This window comes from Abramis brama (assembly GCF_963993115.1).
Source record: "Abramis brama genome assembly, chromosome: 4".
NCBI lineage: Eukaryota > Metazoa > Chordata > Actinopteri > Cypriniformes > Leuciscidae > Abramis > Abramis brama.
In genome coordinates this window covers 18,346,279-18,366,349 of record NC_139966.1, presented here as the reverse complement: position 1 = coordinate 18,366,349, position 20,071 = coordinate 18,346,279, and the positions used below count along the sequence as shown (strand labels likewise).

The following is a 20,071-nucleotide window of genomic DNA, read 5'->3' as shown; positions in this document are numbered from 1 at the left end:
AGGGCGAGACGCTGGAGAGGTGCCATCAGGGCAAGCAGCTTGGGGACGGCCTCCGGGACGACAGCAGGCTGCTCTGGGACGACCTCCAGGGAGACAGCGGGCTGTTCGGGGACGACCTCCAGGGAGACAGCGGGCTGTTCGGGGACGACCTCCAGGCCATTGGGAAGGCAGGAAGTCCTCCTCCTCCTCCTCCGCCGTTTCCGGACCACCGGACTCGAGACCACCGGTACTGGGACCACCGGCACAGGGACCACCGGCACAGGGACCACCGGCACTGGGACCACCGGCACTGGGACCACCGGCACTGGGACCACCGGCACAGGCTCTGTGCTGGACGGGACCAGCGGTGAAGAGGGCTCAGGCTGATGGGATGCTATGAGCTTGTGGAACCCCGTTCGGCTGATCCTCTGGGCCCTCTGTGCTGACATGAGCGCTGGGTCCCTCACGCTGGACCTTAATCTAAGACGCCCAGATACTGATCCGGCTCCGGGCCTGATAGGTAGCGGCGATGTGTTCTCTCGGCCGGGCAGTGGCGATGCATTCTCTCGGCTGGGCAGCGGCGATGCACTCTCTCGGCTGGGCAGCGGCGAAGCATTCTCTCGGCCGGGCAGCGGTGATGCACTCTCTCGGCTGGGCAGTGGTAACATCTCGCTAGGAGATGCTGGCGAAGCTGGGGTATCCCAGTGACTACGGTGGTGTAGATACCTCGTAAACCCCCAAAAGTCAAGGATCTCCAGTCCCTTCATCTCCCATTGCGGTAACGGGTCATCAAGACAGTGGTTAAAAAGGTCCTTCAAGGTTGCATCATTATAGTTCATGCCTCTCGATAAGGTCCAAAAAGTTTGAGACAAACAACTCACTGTCTGACCCTGCTGGTGTAGGGCCATTAAATTTTGGAATCTTCCCCTCCTCTCCTTCTCAGTGGTGGGGGGAAGGATCCGAAACCCCGTACTGCTGGATCCATACATGGTGTATCGTTCTGTCACGATCCGCTCAAGGGAAAAAGCAAGGTGGATCCAAGTGCAGTCAAATTGAGGTTTATTAAGGGTAATCCAAAAGAGTAGTCAAACAGGCAGGGTTCGATATCCAGACAGGCAGTACAAAAACAACAAACAGACTCAGGCAGGGAACACGGTAAACCAAACGCGGTGTGACATAAACAACGATACACACAGGACATGGAACAAACAGGGCTTTAAATACAGGAACAAACTAGATGACAACGAGAAACAGCTGGGAACAGATAACAAACACCTGTGCAATCACACATACAGGAATTGTGGGAAAGGTAGTTCTTGAATGACACCGTGGGGAAAGGAGGACATCTAGTGGATACCAGGGGAACACAACCAGACACTGTGACACACACCCTCTAATTTAAGCTTTCCATATTCATTCACAAATGATTCTAGGAACAGATTGACATTCTCTGTTTTTTAGATCCAAGATATAAAGCGATGATGAATGGTTGCTTTGTTTTGTCTTCCTCTACCAAGCCTAGAATGGGCCAGAACTGCTTATTGCTGCTTTTGAACAAAGGTAGTCCATCAATATTCACTTGTAAATGAATGGCATTTGGGAGAGGGTCTATCTGGTTTAACACATGCCTAATGCCTTTCTCAATTCCAAAATAATGCATGGTGCCACCAGCAATCTGCTGGACCTCATAATTAGTTGGAGTGCCTAAAAGAGTGCGGGCATCCTTTGGGAGATATGGATGATATTTTCTCAGGATGCCCAATAGCCCATTTAGATGGCATTGTGGTATTTGGCTGTCTATTGCCCAACCTCTGAGCTCCTCCCCAAGACACTCTGCAGACTCAACAAATTCGTCATCACTTGAGTCAGTTTCTGTCAGAGCATTTGACCAAAATCCATCAATCACGTTATCGTCAACATTAAACTCAGTCTCTAACTCGTCTGATTGATAGGACATGGGCCAATCAGATGCAGCATCTGACCACACATCATCAGCAGGGGCGATTTTTTCCAAGCATATGTTTACGTTGGCTGCGTCAGATTCAGCATTGACGTAAACCTCACTAAGGATATTGTAAGCCCTCCGCTTTGCCTGACGTTTAAGTGTTCTGTCTGAATAAATGTTGTTTGCAGACATAGTTAGTATGCTGCCAAACAAATAACTAACGTTAATTACAGTTACTACAGCTGATTTCGATTCTGTTTAATCTAGACCAGTGGTTTCCCAAACCTGTCCTGAAGGACCCCCAACACTGCACGTTTTCTTTGTCTCCCTAATCAAACACACCTGATTCAACTCATCAGCTCATTAACCCATGTGATAATGAGCTGATGAGTTGAATCAGGTGTGTTTGATTAGGGAGACAAAGAAAACGTGCAGTGTTGGGGGTCCTTCAGGACAGGTTTGGGAAACACTGATCTAGACTATGAAAGCTGCAATGGTAGCTAGCTAACATTAACTGTTAGAATCTAGCAGGCTAACGGTAGATGCTAGCTGTTGTTACATTGTTACATTGAATGTAAATTATGCTGGCTAAATTATAAGGCTACATTTACATCAGATTGCTAATGTGAAGCCATAACAATGCCTTACTAGATAACAGATTGATTATATTAAAACAATATATTGAATCGAGCAGATTACCTTGGACTGGCTGGGTTAACGACTGAAGTGAAGTCTAGAAGAAGGCTAACGGTTAGAAGATAACGGTAATTCTAAATCACGCACTCACTGTTCTCTTGGAAGAATGAGCTCACGCCTCAGCTCTTCTGATGTGAGTGCGCGCGCGCGGCCGACGCTCTCTGCTCGTATGCACCCTGTCAAGCGCACTAGCGCAGCAGTCATTCTATTCTACATCACTCACCGATCAAAAAAGGCTTTGGTGGTACGAAAATTTGCTTTGACGGCCACCAAAAAATTTCAATACAGAAAAACCCCTGTTATTATGTCGAAATAACGAGATATTATATTGAAATAACAACTTAATATCTTGAAATAACAAGATCAGTTTTCTTTTCTCTTAAACGGTTAAACGGACCTGCTGCTGGGAGAGGTTTGGGTAATGGGTCATCAGCACGATGCCCTGAAGGAGCTTGAGAAGTTTCGAAACAGCGCCACCTAGTGGCGAATTTTTTTTTTTTTTTAAATGCTTAGAACTTTGGGTGTGGTCGACTTATTTTCACCTGAGTCATCTCATTAGACTCCTGAATCATTGCCGAGTCCAACGATACCAAACATGCTAAGTTTCGCCTTACGGTTTGTGTAGCGTTGTTATTTAGCGCTTAAAAAACATTTGGCTATATCTTCGAAACCAGATAGGTCTGTCAAGAAAGCAGCAAATAGATCAACAGAGGTTAGTGGCTTTGGTACATCATTGTAGAAAACCATTTTAGCAGCACTAATGCAGGGTAAGAAGGAAAATAGGAGTGCAGGGTAACCCTTGAGATTAGTTGGATCACTAAAATACTGACATCTCTCAGCAGCTCTGAGATCAGTATGCAGATTTCAGATGGTAGAATCAGCCATGGGAGAGGCTGGTTTGAGCGAGCAGGTTTGGTGGATAGAGGACACAGCCTGTCCAGACATGAGCTTAGTGTAGAGCAGAGATACTCTGTGGCATCATTGACCTCCAGTGAGGAAAATGTGTCGATGTAGAGTTGAGGTGACCAATGAGAAGTGGGTGGGAGACAGGTTGCAGTAGAAATAAACCAGTAGTTGTGGAACAGAGAATGAAATTAACCGAAGGAAACAGTGGTCAGAGATGTGCAGAGGCGTGACCATTTTAGAGGCAACGCAAAGGCCGGTTTGGAATAAGGTGCCGGTCTCCACCGGCACCGGGGAAGAGTTATGGACCGTGACAAAAAAAAGTTGCCAATACCGTATACTGACAAACTTAATAATGAAGCCAAACAACGCTACTTACAAAAAATTGAGAATATAGGCAGAATCGATCCCTATGAACATAGAGTATGATGTAATAATTATGAAAGTTTACCAAGCCTCAGTTTCAGTGATATTTTCTCCTACCTGGTCTGTGAAGTGAGTGCCTACATCTCCGATCAATTAAAAAACTTCAAGTCACTGGAGGCTCACCTGCAGTTCACAAATGGATGGGTGTAAGATCTGCAGATCTACAAAGTAAACGCGGAGAAAACAATCGTTCCCACTAAGGTAACGTTAATGTTAACCAAGCATCAGTGGTGACACACACACACACACTTGTCAGATTCTGTGACCTATGAAGCTTGTCTATGCGGGTTTGTTACACTTCAGGAGTAATTACTCACCTATCATACGTGCAATAATCCACTGTTTTCGTCCGGTAGTTCTGTAATCCGGTATAATAATTGATAATATTGGTCTATCCACCAAAATATAGATGAATAAACGAGGCGATATTGCTAATCGAGAATTGATATGCTGATTTGGACTCAGACAGAGAGTAGAGGATACATATGACTCTCAGCTTTAGCAGGTTCTTCACTGGACTCAGTCAGAGAATGGAGGATACGTATAACTCACAGCTTTAGCAGGCTCTTCACTGGATTCAGACAGAGAGTGGAGGATACATATGACTCTCAGCTTTAGCAGGTTCTTCACTGGACTCAGTCAGAGAATGGAGAGTACGTATAACTCACAGCTTTAACAGGTTCTTCACTGGACTCAGACAGAGAGTGGAGGATACATATGACTCTCAGCTTTAGCAGGTTCTTCACTGGACTCAGTCAGAGAATGGAGGATACATATAACTCACAGCTTAAGCAGGTTCTTCACTGGAGTCAGACAGGGAGTGGAGGATACATATGACTCTCAGCTTTAGCAGGTTCTTCACTGTACTGATGGCAACAGTGGGGAATATGATTCCGTCGAGGCTCTGTTCGTTCAGATACCGCACAATCCGCGACTTCTTCACCCCACTCGTGCATGCACTGCAAAACACTCAACTGCACACATGATTAAAGTAACCAGCACTGCTCTCACAAACCTCAACCAGTTAAATCAGCGTGCGGGCCCAGACGACAGCCTCGGCGAACAGAATCTCTATGACAGATGTAAGCAAACTCTGCACTGCAATGTCACATCCAAAGCGCTCCTCTTCTTTCCCCAAATGAATGCCTTCAGACAGTCGCATTACAACCTCTTCAAGAAACAGAGTGAAGTGAATCTTCCACCCAATAATACTTTGGCAAATCCTAATATCATATTCAGTGAAAGAAGACCGTCACTTATCTCCTTAAGCCCCGTGTTTTCCACCGCTGGCCACTTCCTTGCTGTCTCTCACCCGAACTCTGCTGTGTCTCCTCGGCTCGCTCTCCGCTCCCCCACCACACCCCTTCCTCTCAACACAAACCTCTTTATATCCTCATGATCCAATCGCCCCTTCAGGATCTTTCCCGCCGCACAGCTGACCGCAATCGCGCTCATCAATCGCGCTCGTCAGCCCTCTCTCTTTCATTGCTTCTCCCTGCTTCCGCGTTTTCCCGGAACCGGCCTCGTGTTACGCCAGAAGCGCTCCCCGTGCACAATTTCCGCAAATAAGGTTCCGTTTTTAGTCACCCCGTGACAGTTGTACCAGAGAATGTCTAATATGGCGAGAAGTTTCACTCTCAGTAAACTTCTGGCTTCTGAACTGGTTGCAGTTCCACTCTGATTCCATATGAGGGCGCTCACAGGATGAGTGCAGAATGAATGGAGGTCTATGGCGCTACAGCCATCAAAATCCACTTTTCTCAGGATATCATTTTTTGTCTAGTAATTTGAATATTGTATTCGAAAGGAGATGCAAAGAAATTACACATTGCTGGGTGTTCGATTTTTTAGAGTCACTTATTTGCTTTAAAAAGTCTTTTAAAGTGTCAATGACGTCATACGACCAGAGCTACTGCTTTATGGCAATCCTTCAGTCGCTTTGGTGATTTCGCGCTCTGCACTTTCTTTTCTCTCGAGGCATCGACAACACAGCTGATACAGGTAAACACACGTGCTAGAAGAGTTTTTGTTTTGTTTGTGTCTGGTCCCGCTTCGGATGCCGCGATGCCATCAAGCTGTATCTCTGGTCGTAATCAGTCCTTCACTGACCAATCAGCGTTCATTAGCAGAATGCTAGCATGTTATGGGCAACAACAACTTAACCTGTAAGAAATCAAAAGGACATAAGTACTCGTTCATTCAACTTTCGACCTATAACCCATGTTGAACTTGCAAAACCTACAATCAAATCTGAGATTTCTCAACGGCAATCGGGTGAAAGAGACAAATTTACCCATCTAGCCCCATTGACTCCCATTCATTTTGCACTCATGGGCGATCGCCCCCAGTGGAACTCTGGTGGAACTACAACCAAAATTCGGTACAATAGGACTTAAAGGGATAGTTCACCCAAAAATGAAAATTCTGTCAGTAATTACTCACCCTCATGTTGTTCCAACCGCATAAGACCTTCGTTCATCTTCGGAACACAAATTAAGATATTTTTGATGAAATCTGAGTGCTGGATCACTTCTCCATAGGCTGCTAGGTGGCCGAAACTTGCTGGCCCAGAAAAGTTATTAAAGAGATCGTTAATATAGTCCAAGTGACTACAGTGGTTCAATCTTAAGTATATCAAGCGACGAGAATACTTTTTGTGTGCAAAAACAAACAAAAATAACGACTTTATTCCACTATTCATTTCCTTCTCTCTGGACCTCTAGTTGGTTCACGTAGTGTTTTTGCGCAGCGCGTCTGTGTTACACGTCACCACGTAGGCTCACTATTGGCCGACGCTGGTCATGTGTGTGATGCGTGATGACGTATAACACAGACGCGCAGCGCAAAAACACTACGAGGCCCAGAGAGAAGGAAATGAATAGTGGAATAAAGTCGTTATTTTTGTCTAATTATTTTAGCAATTAATACATTTTTTGTATTGATTCAAAGCACTAATTAATTTTATTTAAAATATATATATTTTTGTTTGCATTGTATCAGTCTTAGAAATTAAAAGGATTGATGTTGATATTGTCTCCACTCTGCCTAAGGTGCTAGAATACAGATGAACATTGACTAATAGAGATGCAGAGTGAATAACAATGGCTTTTTTTGTTTGTTTTTTGTTTTGTTTTGTTTTGTTGTTTTTTTTAGGCAAAGGAATGGGTGGAAAAGTTAAAAGATGCAAAAAGAACTGAAGTCCTTAAAAATCTTGCCAAATTGCGGCGGAGCCAACCTGATATTCCTGTGCACTCTAACCGGGACCTATTCACTCTGATAGTGAAAGCCAGGAGGATGAGGTGCACAGGATGAGGGTTGGCTCAGCCGCAATTGCAACCAGTGCAAAATTTTAGGGCGGCAGTTAATTAGAGAAAACATAACCAAGTCTTTAAAAAGCAGACTTAAGAATTTGGAGGAGCTGCAGGCCACCCGAAAGAAACACCAGCGGGTGGTCTCCAATAGATCAATATCAACTCCTGTTTATGGTATGCATAAATCATTATACATTACCTTATCTTACTCTATTTAACTTACCTTGCTGTTCTCATATTGTTTTTACAGAAAGAGTTCTTGATATATGGTTTAATTTTATTGCAACAAATAAAAAGAAACAACAGGATAACTCTAAACAAAAAGGTCTCTCATGTCAAAAACTTCAAGATTTTCATCTCTGCCCCCAACATCCCCTCCATGAACCTCAACAACCCTTGGGACCACAGGAGAATCAAAGAGTATGTATGTCTTCTATCAATAATAGCTTTTTTTATTATTCGCTTTGATACTATTTTCACAAGTAAGGTGTGCATTTAAAACCTGATCCCATTATTTCATTACAGTTATACACATTTTCAGTCCACATAATCATTGTTTCAGACACAAGATTATTGTAATATGTAATGAGAGCATTTAGTTTAATCACAGAAACACAACAGTATGATCTTCTTTCAATTTAGTACTTTTAACAGTCAGTTCATTTAATAGCAAACAGTGCAAGATACAAGTTTCAAATCACCCTTGTTTCTGAATTAATTACAGTAATACAGGCTACAGATGACTCATTAGACAATACATTTACATTACCTAACTTTTGTAGTTGAATCCATATTCCATAATGTTTAAAATAGCATCTTTCTAGTGTGTTATCAAAAGATGTGAAGCCATGAGGTTTTGTGCTGGAACAGAGTTTACTGCCAATACAGTAAATGTTCTTACTGTACCATATGACTGAATCTATACTGTAGTTGACCTTTAAAAGTGTGAGTTACAGTTTTGTGGCAGTCTCTACTATAGTAATCCGTTTACAGTCTCACATGGCATACTGTAAAATGCTGTATTTGATGCCATATCTGTCTCCCTTCTGCTGATGCATGTCTGGTCAATCTGATGTTACACAGTCATTGATTGTTTCCTCACCCTAATTCTCTATCCTTCTGCATGTTCCTGCCCAAATTGGAAATCTCTGTCTCACACACACACACACACACACACACACACACACACACACACACACACACACACACACACACAGTTAGTTAGATTGCCTCTTTATCTTACTCCTTTAACTAGGTCCATAACACAAACTCCTCAAAACATTGTACATGTCATTCTTATGAAACATGCTTAGTTTCATGAATTTCTGATGCTCAGGGACCTAACAAATTTTGAAATATTAGCCATTTCAACTGACAGATGAAGGCTGTAATACTAAAGCTGTCCACTAGAAAGAGTCATAGGATATTACACAGTAGGCATTCAGACATGCACGAATTCCCTCTCAGCATGAGATACACTTCTCTGCTGGGGGAAGGGGTGTGGTTTGATGACGACTAATTACTTAATGTCACCAGCGGTCGTACAACAATTAAATGAACAAAAACAGTCATTTGGTAAGTCATAACATTTACAGTAACATTTTCAACTCATGTTACAGATGCAGTATGTACTGTCAAAATAGTTTTATATATTTCTTTTACAAATGCTTATAGTTCTACCAGAAAGACTCGGGAGAATTAATACTGTAACAATAACATTTATTTAGGAGCTCAGCAAGCAATCAGGTTCTTTGGCGTAGGCCCCGTTCATAACTCGCATTCAGAGGGTACTGAATCTGCGAGTCCCGCCTGAAGACGAAGGCGGGGGCGCCGCTCCCCCCCCGGCGGAGTAAGGAAAGGGGCCATCTGGTGGTGGTGGGGTGGATGGAGGAAAAGACATCTGAAGTCTTCAGGATGGAAGGGATAGCCTGACTGATGGTGTTGGGGTTGATAGAGGGAGGACCCAGCTTGGTTGAGTAGAGGAGTTGGAGGAAAGATCCCATCTTGGTGGAGGCGGGGAGGATGGAGGTACTGGAGTGACAGCATCTGCGAACTCAGACATGTGTAAGCGCTGCCCTTTTAAGCTACAGTAAGTGATATAATTGGATAGATGAGGAGGTAATTAATGACGCGAACGATTGAGTCTTCCTGGCAGAACTTGCGCTAGCTTCATTTCTACCAGAAAGACTCGGGAGAATTAATACTGTAACAATAACATTTATTTAGGAGCTCAGCAAGCAATCAGGTTCTTTGGCGTAGGCCCCGTTCATAACTCGCATTCAGAGGGTACTGAATCTGCGAGTCCCGCCTGAAGACGAAGGCGGGGGCGCCGCTCACCCCCAAAGATAGGTGGAATTAAGGATCCGCCGGAACGGGGCCCACCCCCCCAAAAAAAGTTTTTTTTTTTTTTTAATTATTTTTTTTTTATATATATACATATATTTTTTAATTAACTCACCGGCCGTGAATCCTGAAGTTCCTAACATAGATAAGAAAGGAAGAGAGAGAGAGAAAAAAAAAAAAAAAGAACATTAGATTTAGACGAGTACCATCCTTGATTATATCGAATAAGCCACTGCCGTCGTGGTTCTAACATATTATTTTATTTATAATAAGAAAATATATATCAACTTTCGAGATACATGGACATATGCTGCTGGTATCCTTGGTTGCACGCATAAAACAGAACCGCCTTTAGATGGACCTATGAGCACGAGCCGTCTTTTGATAGAACACAAGGGCCACAGGCCATCTTTTGAAAGAACACATGGGCCACAGGCCATCTTTTGATAGGACACATGGGCCACAGGCCATCTTTTGATAGGACACATGGGCCACAGGCCGTCTTTTGATAAAACGCATGGGCCACAGGCCATCTTTTGATAAAACACATGGGCCACAGGCCATCTTTTGATAGGACACATGGCCACAGCCGTCCTTTAATAGAACACATGGCCGCAGGCCGTCCTTGATAGAACACATAGGCCGCAGGCCATCTTTTGAGAGGACACATAGGCCGCAGGCCGTCCTTTGATAGAGCACGTAGGCCGCAGGCCATCTTTTGAGAGGACACATAGGCCGCAGGCCGTCCTTTGATAGAACACGTGGGCCACAGCCACTTGGTAGTACACTTGGGCCGCAGCCACTTGAAACCATAACATGTAACAACTGTTTAAACAGACGTGAAACCCACGGCCATCTTGGTTTAGTAGCTAGCCATACGATCATAGAATGCCAATCTGCTTTGGCAAAAACACCACCACCAGTAGATAAATAGGAATTTACCTAGATCAAGACTGGAGAGCTTGCTGGGCTTCGAGGATGGATTTTAAATCTGGTCTTATGTAGGACTCGAAAGCCGAGGAGGACCACCTGCCCAAGATTTTGATAGCTGCTGTAGAGATGCCGCGCTCGGCTGCTGTAGTGGCAGCTCCAATTCTGAAGGAATGTCCGGTGAATTGAGAAGGAGATAAGCTGCAGCTTTTGAGAACGGAGTTGAGATGGAACTTGAACCGGTTTTGAGAGAGAGGTGCTCCGTTGGGTAGTATGAAGAGGGGAGAACTAGCAGAATGTCTGAGACGGATTTTTAGGAATTTAGTCATTGAGGAGAAGGGGCAGAAATCGCTACTGATTTTAGAGATAGTTAAAGTAATGCCAGAGCCTTTAGAGTCATTCTTGGAATGTTTAAGAAAGAGTGTGAAAAAATTAGGAAAGAATTGTAAGTCTGAAAAGGAAAGACCGCGTGCTGGATCGAATGTATTGGTTGGTGAAGTAAATTCTCCTGGACGCATAAAGCCGTAGAAAGCTGTAAGAAATACAGCTTCTAGCAGAGTGTTGATATATTTGGAAAAGAGGCCGTTGCGAACTGCAATGATTAACCTATGAATTAAAGGTAACGTCAAAGGCAGCCTTTTGTCAGGGGACACGATAGAAGTTTTAGCCATACCTTTGAGCATGAGGCGAATAGGAGTAGCGGTGAATAGGCTAGGAGAATCGGGGTTATAATATTTGGCGTAGAATTGAACACCTGCGAGTAATCTACGAATGGAAGAGATTTTTAAATTTCGTTTGTCGAAATTAAACGCGAGAAAGGAGCAAACTGTCGAAATCAAAATAGGGAATAAAGGAAGTTGAAAGGCTAAACAAAACATTGAAAACGAATACCAGGCAGAAGTATAAGCTTTGAGAGTCGATGGAGCAACGCCTTTAGACATGTAAAGTCTGGCTGAGCAAAGCAAATCTTCTAGTATAACGTTGTGGCTGACAGGGGAGGGCAGGGTGTTGGATCCTTGTTGGCTGCGGGGCAGAGCCGTCTGAAGGTCTGAAAACGAAAGCGAGATAGAGCGTCAGCGACAACATTGAAATGGCCAGGTATGTGAGCAGCTTTAATAATGAAGTTGTGGATGACTGACTGCCAAATTAAGCGACGCAGAAAAGGCATGATCATCAGGCAAGATGATCTGCCTTTATTAATAATAGCTACGGTGGCTTCGTTATCGCAAAACATAAGAATGCGTTTCCTAGACCACTCAGGACCCCAGATTACGCTGGCTACGACTAGAGGATAGAGTTCGTATAGCGCTGAAGAGAGTGAACTAGATGTAGAACTAGGAAAATCATTCGGCCATCTCTCTGCGAACCAGTGCCCTTGGAAAAATCCCCCGAACCCGACGGACGGAGCAGCATCGGTGAATAAATGTAAATCTGCGGATGATTCGAAGTTCTCGTTATAGAAAAAAGAAATGCCGTTCCAATCATTTAGTAAGCGAGACCAGAATGTAATATCGGACCGACAACCTTCGTCTAACTGAACCGGATTACTAAGTTCGGGCACGGAATGTGCAGCTGTTAATAGACGCGAAATGAAAGCCCTGCCTTGCGGGATGATGCTCATCGCGAAATTTAGGTGGCCCAAGAGGGACAATAGATCGCGCTTCGAGACGACTGGTAGAGAGGAAAATTTTTCCAGGAAAGATCGGATTCTTATAAGCTTTTCTAGGGGAAGAGAAGCTTGCATCTTAACCGTATCGAGGGAGATACCTAAAAATTCGAGATTGGTGGAGGGGCCCAGAGTTTTCTCTGAAGAGAGGGGAACGCCGACGTCACTGAAAACCTGCTTTAAGATATCGAGGACGGAAGAATGAGGAGAAGGGAAATCGATAAGCAAGAAATCGTCAAGTAAATGCAAAACGAACGGGAGTTTGCAGACGTTCAGCAGGATCCAACACAAAGCTTCCGACAGACTATTGAAGATATGAGGGCTGCTCCTACACCCGAAAGTGAGCCTTACTGCAAAATAGAATTTTGAATCCCATTTAACGCCGAAAAGTGGCCAGTCAGCAGGGTGTATTGGCATGGTTTTAAAAGCGTCTGTTATGTCTGCTTTAGCCAGCCAAGCACCATGGCCAGCTAGCTTGATTAACTGAATAGCGTTGTCCACCGAAGCGTAATGAAGGGAGAATGGTTCGAGGGGAATGCATTCATTAACGCTTAGAATTTTGCTGGAATGGGGAGAAGACATGTCAAAAATGAGACGTTTTTTACCAGAGTATTTTCGGGTAGCGACACCAATAGAGTTAATCCTGAAGGGGGAAAAAGGAGGGAAGGCGAAAGGGCCGATAACATAGCCTTTATTGACTTCTTTCTCGAGCAGTGTAAAAACAACGTCGGGCTCGTTCATAGCTGATTGCAAGTTTTTAGCTGAAAAGGATGAAGTGAGTTGTGAGAGAATTCCCACCCTAAACCCTTGAGACAAACCGGTGATGAGATAATCGACGAAAGATGGATCGGGGTGAGAAGAGAGGTAGCTAGAGAGGTTTGAAATGTTGATAGGTGTGGACGGATGTTTGCTCAGAATTTCTTCTGAAACTGGGCTTTCCTTGTGGTTTGAGGTTTGTATCGGCGTGGGCAGACTGATTTCGGGTGTGGGTCTTTGCACAAGCTGCAAATATGAGCGAAACGACAGTTATTAAATGTACACACAGCTTCGTTAAACTGATTGCAAATAGGATTGTCATTAAATGTTTCAGCGGGGCGTCCTCTGCTGGAGGAGCTGCGTCTTACATTTTCAGTACCGCGGACAGCGGCCTGATCGCGGCTAGAAAAAGCTTTCGGGCAGAAAGCAGCTGAGTGTCCGTGGGCGCTGCATATAGAACATGACAAACTTCTTTGACCGCCGAAATGGCGAACTAGCAATTCAGTATCCGTGATGGACCAGTCGAGTCTTGAATTGTAGAGTGTAATGCAAGACGCGGATTTAGCGGAAAAGGATTTATGATACTCATAGAATAAGGTGCCCCCGTACCTTTGATTAAAGTCTGCCATCATGGATAGATAGAGGTCTAACTCTTCCCTCCTATCTGGAAAAACTTGGCATAGAGTGTCCCTGTAAATGCTGAAAGCAATTACGAACTCTCCGAACGAAAGATTGCGTTGCAAGCGTGGATCGGAAGTTTTAAGGAGCACTGCCACGTCACCGCATTCCACCATTTTCCTGTCGGCAGCAGGCGAAGGGAGAAGTAAAGAAGCCAGGTTGATGTCCTTACCTTGGATAATATTTGACCTGAGATGTGGAGAGACTGTAGCGGCGGCGGGAGGAACGAAACGCCTACCGAAAGCTTGAGCTGGTGTAGATGAGGAGAGATTAAAACTGGGAGAAGCCGGTGAAGCTGAGACGTTTTGGAATGACGGCTGGATCCTGAGAAGAGGAGCGGGCAGAGAGGTCGATGTAGAAGGTAAGCTTGCTGAAATATTACCGGAGAAAGAGGGCCGAGTTGTAGCGGGATCTGGGCTGCTGTCAGGGTTGAAGAGAGAGTTTTCAAAATCTGTCATCTTGGACTGTAATCCTTTGACCGTTTGGGATAGGTTTTGAACTGCGGAAAGGAGCAGCAGATTAGTATCGGGTGGGTCGGCGATTTGAGAAGGAGATATCTCTTGATCCGGTAATGATGTCCTTTTAGCTGAACGAGGTGTAGATTTTGCAGATCTTTTTCTGCTGGCTTTTTTCGGTTGAGCAGAGGTTGTGGCGGCGTCTGGATGTGGAGAAGTAGATGCAGGAGGATTGCCCAGTGTGTTCTGGGCCAAGAGCAGAAGATCTTCTCTAGAAATTCCTTCGCTAGCAGGGATGCCGGCGTCCTCGAGAGCGTTTAATATGAGTTCAGAAGAGCAGCTCGCCCACGAAGAGGTGCGGCATTGAATTCGGGTACTCCGGCGTGTAGCAGAAGGGGATGGCTGAACGAAATCGTCTGAATCTGAGTAGTCACAAATGGATTGGTTATCCTGAGACATGTTTGGTCGGCTACTGTCGCTAGCAGTTGAGTTACTGGAGTGACAGCATCTGCGAACTCAGACATGTGTAAGCGCTGCCCTTTTAAGCTACAGTAAGTGATATAATTGGATAGATGAGGAGGTAATTAATGACGCGAACGATTGAGTCTTCCTGGCAGAACTTGCGCTAGCTTCATATCTTTAATATCATTAAGCTTTTTTTTTTATAGATCATTAAAATATATATATTTTTTTTCTTTCTGTATTTATATCTATTTCACACTCTTGCTATTCTAGAGTAACCTTTTCATTGCTGTAACTGAACAACAAGACTACCAGAGGGTTAAATGCATGTGCTTGCTGTGCACTGTTGTTCTGAAGCCACAAGATTATGCAAAAAGAACATTTTGCATAATTTGTGTAGTGCTCCACCCAAAAAAAGTTTGCATAGTTACTGTAGTGTTCACTTCTCTCGGAAGATTAAGAGGTCATAATGAAACAAATAATGAAAACATTTATAAGGCAAGAAGAAAAATTGAGAAAGACAATATCTATATCAATGCAATTGAATCAAATTCATTGTTACTAGTAAAAATGTGTATTCCTGATATCAAGAATTACGTGGTTACTAGTAAAAATGTCTATTCTCAACAATTGAATTGCTACTAGTAAAATGTTAATTTTTGATATCTCAAAAAATGTATTTCTGATATCAATATAATTTCAGATATCTAAAATGGCTTTCTTACTAGTAACAATCACATTTTGAATTGATTTTGAATGGCAGCCTATGGTGACATTTCACTAGTGAAAATACAATTACATAGCCTGGGTGCCAGCCCGAACCCCGCCCACAATATTTTTTGGTCGGGAAGTTCGGTCTGGACTCGCTCCGTTGAGGAGCTATTATGCCCGAACAAAAATTGTTCGGACCAATCAAATTGTCAGGGCGGGCTTTATACGATGATGGACAGATAAGCAACGGTAACGTCATCATCCACGTCATCAACGAGCGCTTGGGTTGAATTCAAATGACTGCCGCTGAAGAATTGAGATTTCACGAGTTCACGCTTACAAATAAGTCAGATAGAATAAATGCATATTTGGCGTGCTGTCTGAGGAGAGGCTTCGGGCTCGGTATTCGGCCCGAACCCAAAGTACTCCCCCCGTATTCCTGGCTGTGGAAGAACAAGCCAAGAGTGAGTGCAGGGGTGCTGAAAACTGTCATGTTAGGTGAGTTGACCGAGTGAATAAATATATGCTTTCCTCTCATGCTGATAGACGGTTGATTGGATTGATTATTTGAATGTGCTCCTCCTGAAATTTGTTTATAAAACATCATGTGTAGATTCCGCCATGGCGTCTGTTATAGAAGATATCGACAGCGCATTAATTTTAAAAGAGGAACAGAGAACCGCGATCGGAAACATGAATGAAAAACATACGTCACTTACTCCGTTGCTCTGATTGGTTGTAGGTCTATCCAATTGAGTGCAGAGGAATTTTTTTTCCTGGTTCGGTTGAAACACGCCCCATAATCAAAGCTCAATGGAGAAGTATCAGACTCACATTCTGACTAGAATTGAGTATGACGACGTCAGGCTAACAATTACAGATATCAAGAATTATAGTTTTTACTAGTTGAAATTCAACTCTTGATATCTAGAATGAGCATTTTAACTAGTAAAAATGTTATTGTTGATATCTAGAATGAGCATTGTTACTTGTGGAAATGTAATTTCTGATATCAAAAATCGCCATTGTCACTAGTATAAATCTAATTCCTGATATCAATAACTATAATTTGAAATAGTGAAAATTGAATTGTTGATATCAAGAATTCATATCCTGGAAATTAATAAAAGTTAAAACGGCTTGCCATAAACGTCAGACTTTACTATTCAAAATCATCATATCGCCCAGTCATAGTTCATTTCATCTAGTGTTTCCTAATAAACTTTTCTACTGTCTATTTTTGACATTAGGCTGAGGAAGCTGCCCCTGAGGATGATGCCCCTGCCGGAGATGCCCCTGCCCAACCACTAGCTCCCAGGGCAAAAAAAAAAAAATATGCAGAAAGGAGGTCACTGAAGTCTCGCATTGCCAGGCGAAAGAGGAAGGCACCACAAACATTTTTAAATTATGTTCTTTCATTTTGTGATGTCCAGTTATATTTTAATAAATGTTTTGCTTTTGTGATGTCCAATTATATTTTAATAAATGTTTTGTTTTTGTGATGTCCAATTATACTTTTTATATATTGTATTTTATATATTTATTTACACTAAGTTGTTTATTCATACAAATAGTAATGAAGAACTAAGAAACACATTATTAGCAATTAACATTAATCTGCACTTTCTGCGTCGGATTAGAAGGGCAAACCTCCCCCCTCCCATCCTCACCACTTTCTACAGAGGCACAATAGAGAGCAGATTTGATTTGATTAGATATGATACCTTCCACCTGTACATTGAGTTCTTCCCTTTAAATACGTTTTAAACGACAAAACAAACCAACACTTCTAAGCCTATCTAACAAAATCTCATGGTCCACTGTATCAAAAGCTTTAGTTAAGCTAAGTTAAGTTTAGTTAAATCAATAAAAAGACATGCACAGTGCTGCTTTTCATCTAGGGACCCCACAAGGTCATTTAGAGCTTTTAGAACAGCCGTAATGGTGCTGTTTTTGTCAATTGTTCACTGATAAAACTTTCCAAAACTTTTGACAAAATACAAAGCTTTGAAATTGGTCTGTAGTTATCTAATAAAGTAGAGTTTTTTTTTTTTGTTTTTTTTGTTTTTTTTTACTAATAAAGTAGAGTCACCCCCCTTTCAACAAAGGGACCTTGAATGCAGACTTCCAGATATGTGTGATTTCCTTGGTTGTTAAGGAAAGATTGAACAGATATGTCAATGGTAATGAGATACTATCAGCCGCTAATTTTAAAAACAATAGTTCAATAAGATCAGGAGAAGATTTATTCACATCTAGGTCTTTTAATGCAGAGCAAACATCAGAAGATATGATTTAAAAAAAACTCTGTTGTCCATAGATAACACTCTGCATTAAGGAATTCAGAATTACGGTAGTATAATTATTAATCTGAGACAATGACCCAGATTCAATAAAGTGGCTATTAAAACAGTTGAACATTTGCAATTTATCCACTATTTTAATACAATCTTTTGTTATGCAATGGGGAAGACCTGAAACAGATCTATTACCAGTCAAAAGCTTTACGTTTTTCCAAAACTTTTATTTGCCGAAGCTTTATCAAGAAATACTCTGCTTTTGCCTTTCTGATTGTAACTGTACATTTGTTACGAAGCTGTTTAAAATACAACCAATCAGGATTTGAGTTGGTTTGTCTGGCCATTACATTCACACACCGACACACAGCTTTTCCAAGGTTGGATTTGGCCAGGCTCTAACTATAAACAGGAGAGTCCTCTCAAAACATCAAGATAATGCGTTCTTTCTCTCAAGGAGAGCTACACTTTATTCTAACTGGAAAGTAAGGCTTTAACAAAGAAATGGTCGCTTAAACTGTTGGCTTCAATGACTCTTATATGTTTTAACACCTTGAAGACTGTTACATCCCAAGATGATTTAATGTTGTCTAAGGACATTAAGGGAGTAACATTTATCTTTTTGCAACTGAATATCTTTAAAAAGTACAACGCAAAAAGTGGGTAATAATAATAATAAAGCAGAGGAATTCAGAATATGTACATGGATTTATTCATATTACCAGCCCACAAACACAGTGAGAAAATAAACTTTAAATGATTCCAATTATAAATAGTCAAACAAAGATAAAGAAAAATACAATGAAATTCACCAAATAAAATGAAGAGCACGAGAGTTGCCCAAATCAAAGAATGAAATAAAACAAAACACCTCTAACTATAACCATGAAATCTAACCTAGCTAAATCAAAGAAAAATCAAAAAGAAACATCTTCGGAGTGCTAACGCACCCCTTAACTTACCTCCACTAACTAACAAACAAAAACTACAACTCAAGGCAACACTCCCTAAACTAATGAACTAATACATAAAAATACGCTACGTGTAGCACGATGTATGTCACGTGACATTCTAGCTTGCTCTTCAATGAACACGAGGACACACAGTCAAAACCGATCAAAACTAAACACAACAGTTAAAGAACTAAATAAAGAAACAAATTAACAACGAATGAGGGACACAGGTCTAACAAGGGCTACATAATGAACCTCTACCTCATACAGCCAAAGCCCCACCAAAGCCCTCCTGAAGACAGCTGGCGTCGCCTTTTATAGCCAGCTTCCGGCAGAGCGTCATGGAGACGAACGAATCCCAGCAGACTGTCAAGATCTGAAGCCAATCAAAAATCTGATAAGAAGACACAGATCATGAATACACAAACATAATCGTAACAAAGACCTTTCTCAAACACAAAACAAGTCCCTATTTAATTTCTGGAAGCTGGGCTAAATAAGCAAGCACTGTTACTGCATTCAGATATCAAATACTGACATTAGAGAATACATGAAAATAACATTTCAGTGATCACACTGGTTACTTCTATAACAAAGTAAAATCTCCAGAGAATTCATTCAACTCATTTGATATTTAGAAGGTAAAATATTAATTAATACCTTGATAATCACTCATTACATATACATTGAAGCAGCAGTGGATTCCAATCCACCCCCTTCACTAGAAACGTAAACAATTTGTCACAAAGCCAACAATATTTAGTATACAATTTCTAAACAAACTAGAGCAGAGGTGAAATGATGCAGAAAAGAGAAAGAATAATATACAAAATATATGTGTGTGTACATATATATACATCCCCTTTAGCTGAACTGTAGTTAAAGTTCACCCAGGACCAGACAGATGTCAGGCCTCATAGTTTGTGGAGAATTTACACATACATGCAATATATAGCATCTGCCAGGGCTCTTAGTCCAATGGTGCGCATATTTGGAGACATAATGATTATCATCACATGTTTGTAAAATATTTTGTCATACAGAATAACATTTCTATTAATTTTCCACTGAATTATGCGATCTGAAGAGCTCAAACAGCAAACACAGCGAGCTGTCTCTCCTCTTCCTGATTTGCATCAGTTATGATCTCAGCGCTCTCTCATTCGCTGTACAGCTGTCAATCATCTCACGTGATTCAATGTGACAAAAATTCTGCCCTTCTGCATGAGCTGTCCTGTGTACACTTCCTCATTCTGACAAAACTAAAGACACATCTCTTCATCTGAAACAAGAAGCGAATAAATGCACAATTTCGAGTATATGTGGTTTGTCTGTGAGTTTTGTGCAATTTAGGGTATTTTCATGTGAATAAAGAATGTTTACAGTATACATGCTAAGCAAGGTGTAGCCATTAGCTGCATATAAAATGCTAAATATAACATATTTCAACATCTTTTTTTGACTTAAAACCAATTTAAACGCGACAGGAATATGATACAAATACTCAATAGTGGTTTAAAGTGAGCTTTAAGTAAAAGTGTAATATTAATCTTTTAAATT

At 42.0% G+C, this 20,071-nt stretch overlaps 1 protein-coding gene across 1 annotated transcript; it reads right to left on the bottom strand.

The window, feature by feature from the left end:
• Positions 1–8,943: 8,943 nt before the first annotated feature.
• Positions 8,944–14,730, bottom strand: LOC311082331 (uncharacterized protein). Its single transcript, XM_084113094.1, has 2 exons — positions 9,719–14,730; positions 8,944–9,306 (listed from the first exon to the last, which is right to left on the bottom strand). Exon 1 carries the CDS (start codon positions 14,545–14,547, stop codon positions 13,111–13,113), a length of 1,437 nt encoding a protein of 478 aa, XP_083969220.1. The 5' UTR covers positions 14,548–14,730; the 3' UTR covers positions 8,944–9,306; positions 9,719–13,110.
• Positions 14,731–20,071: the final 5,341 nt, after the last annotated feature.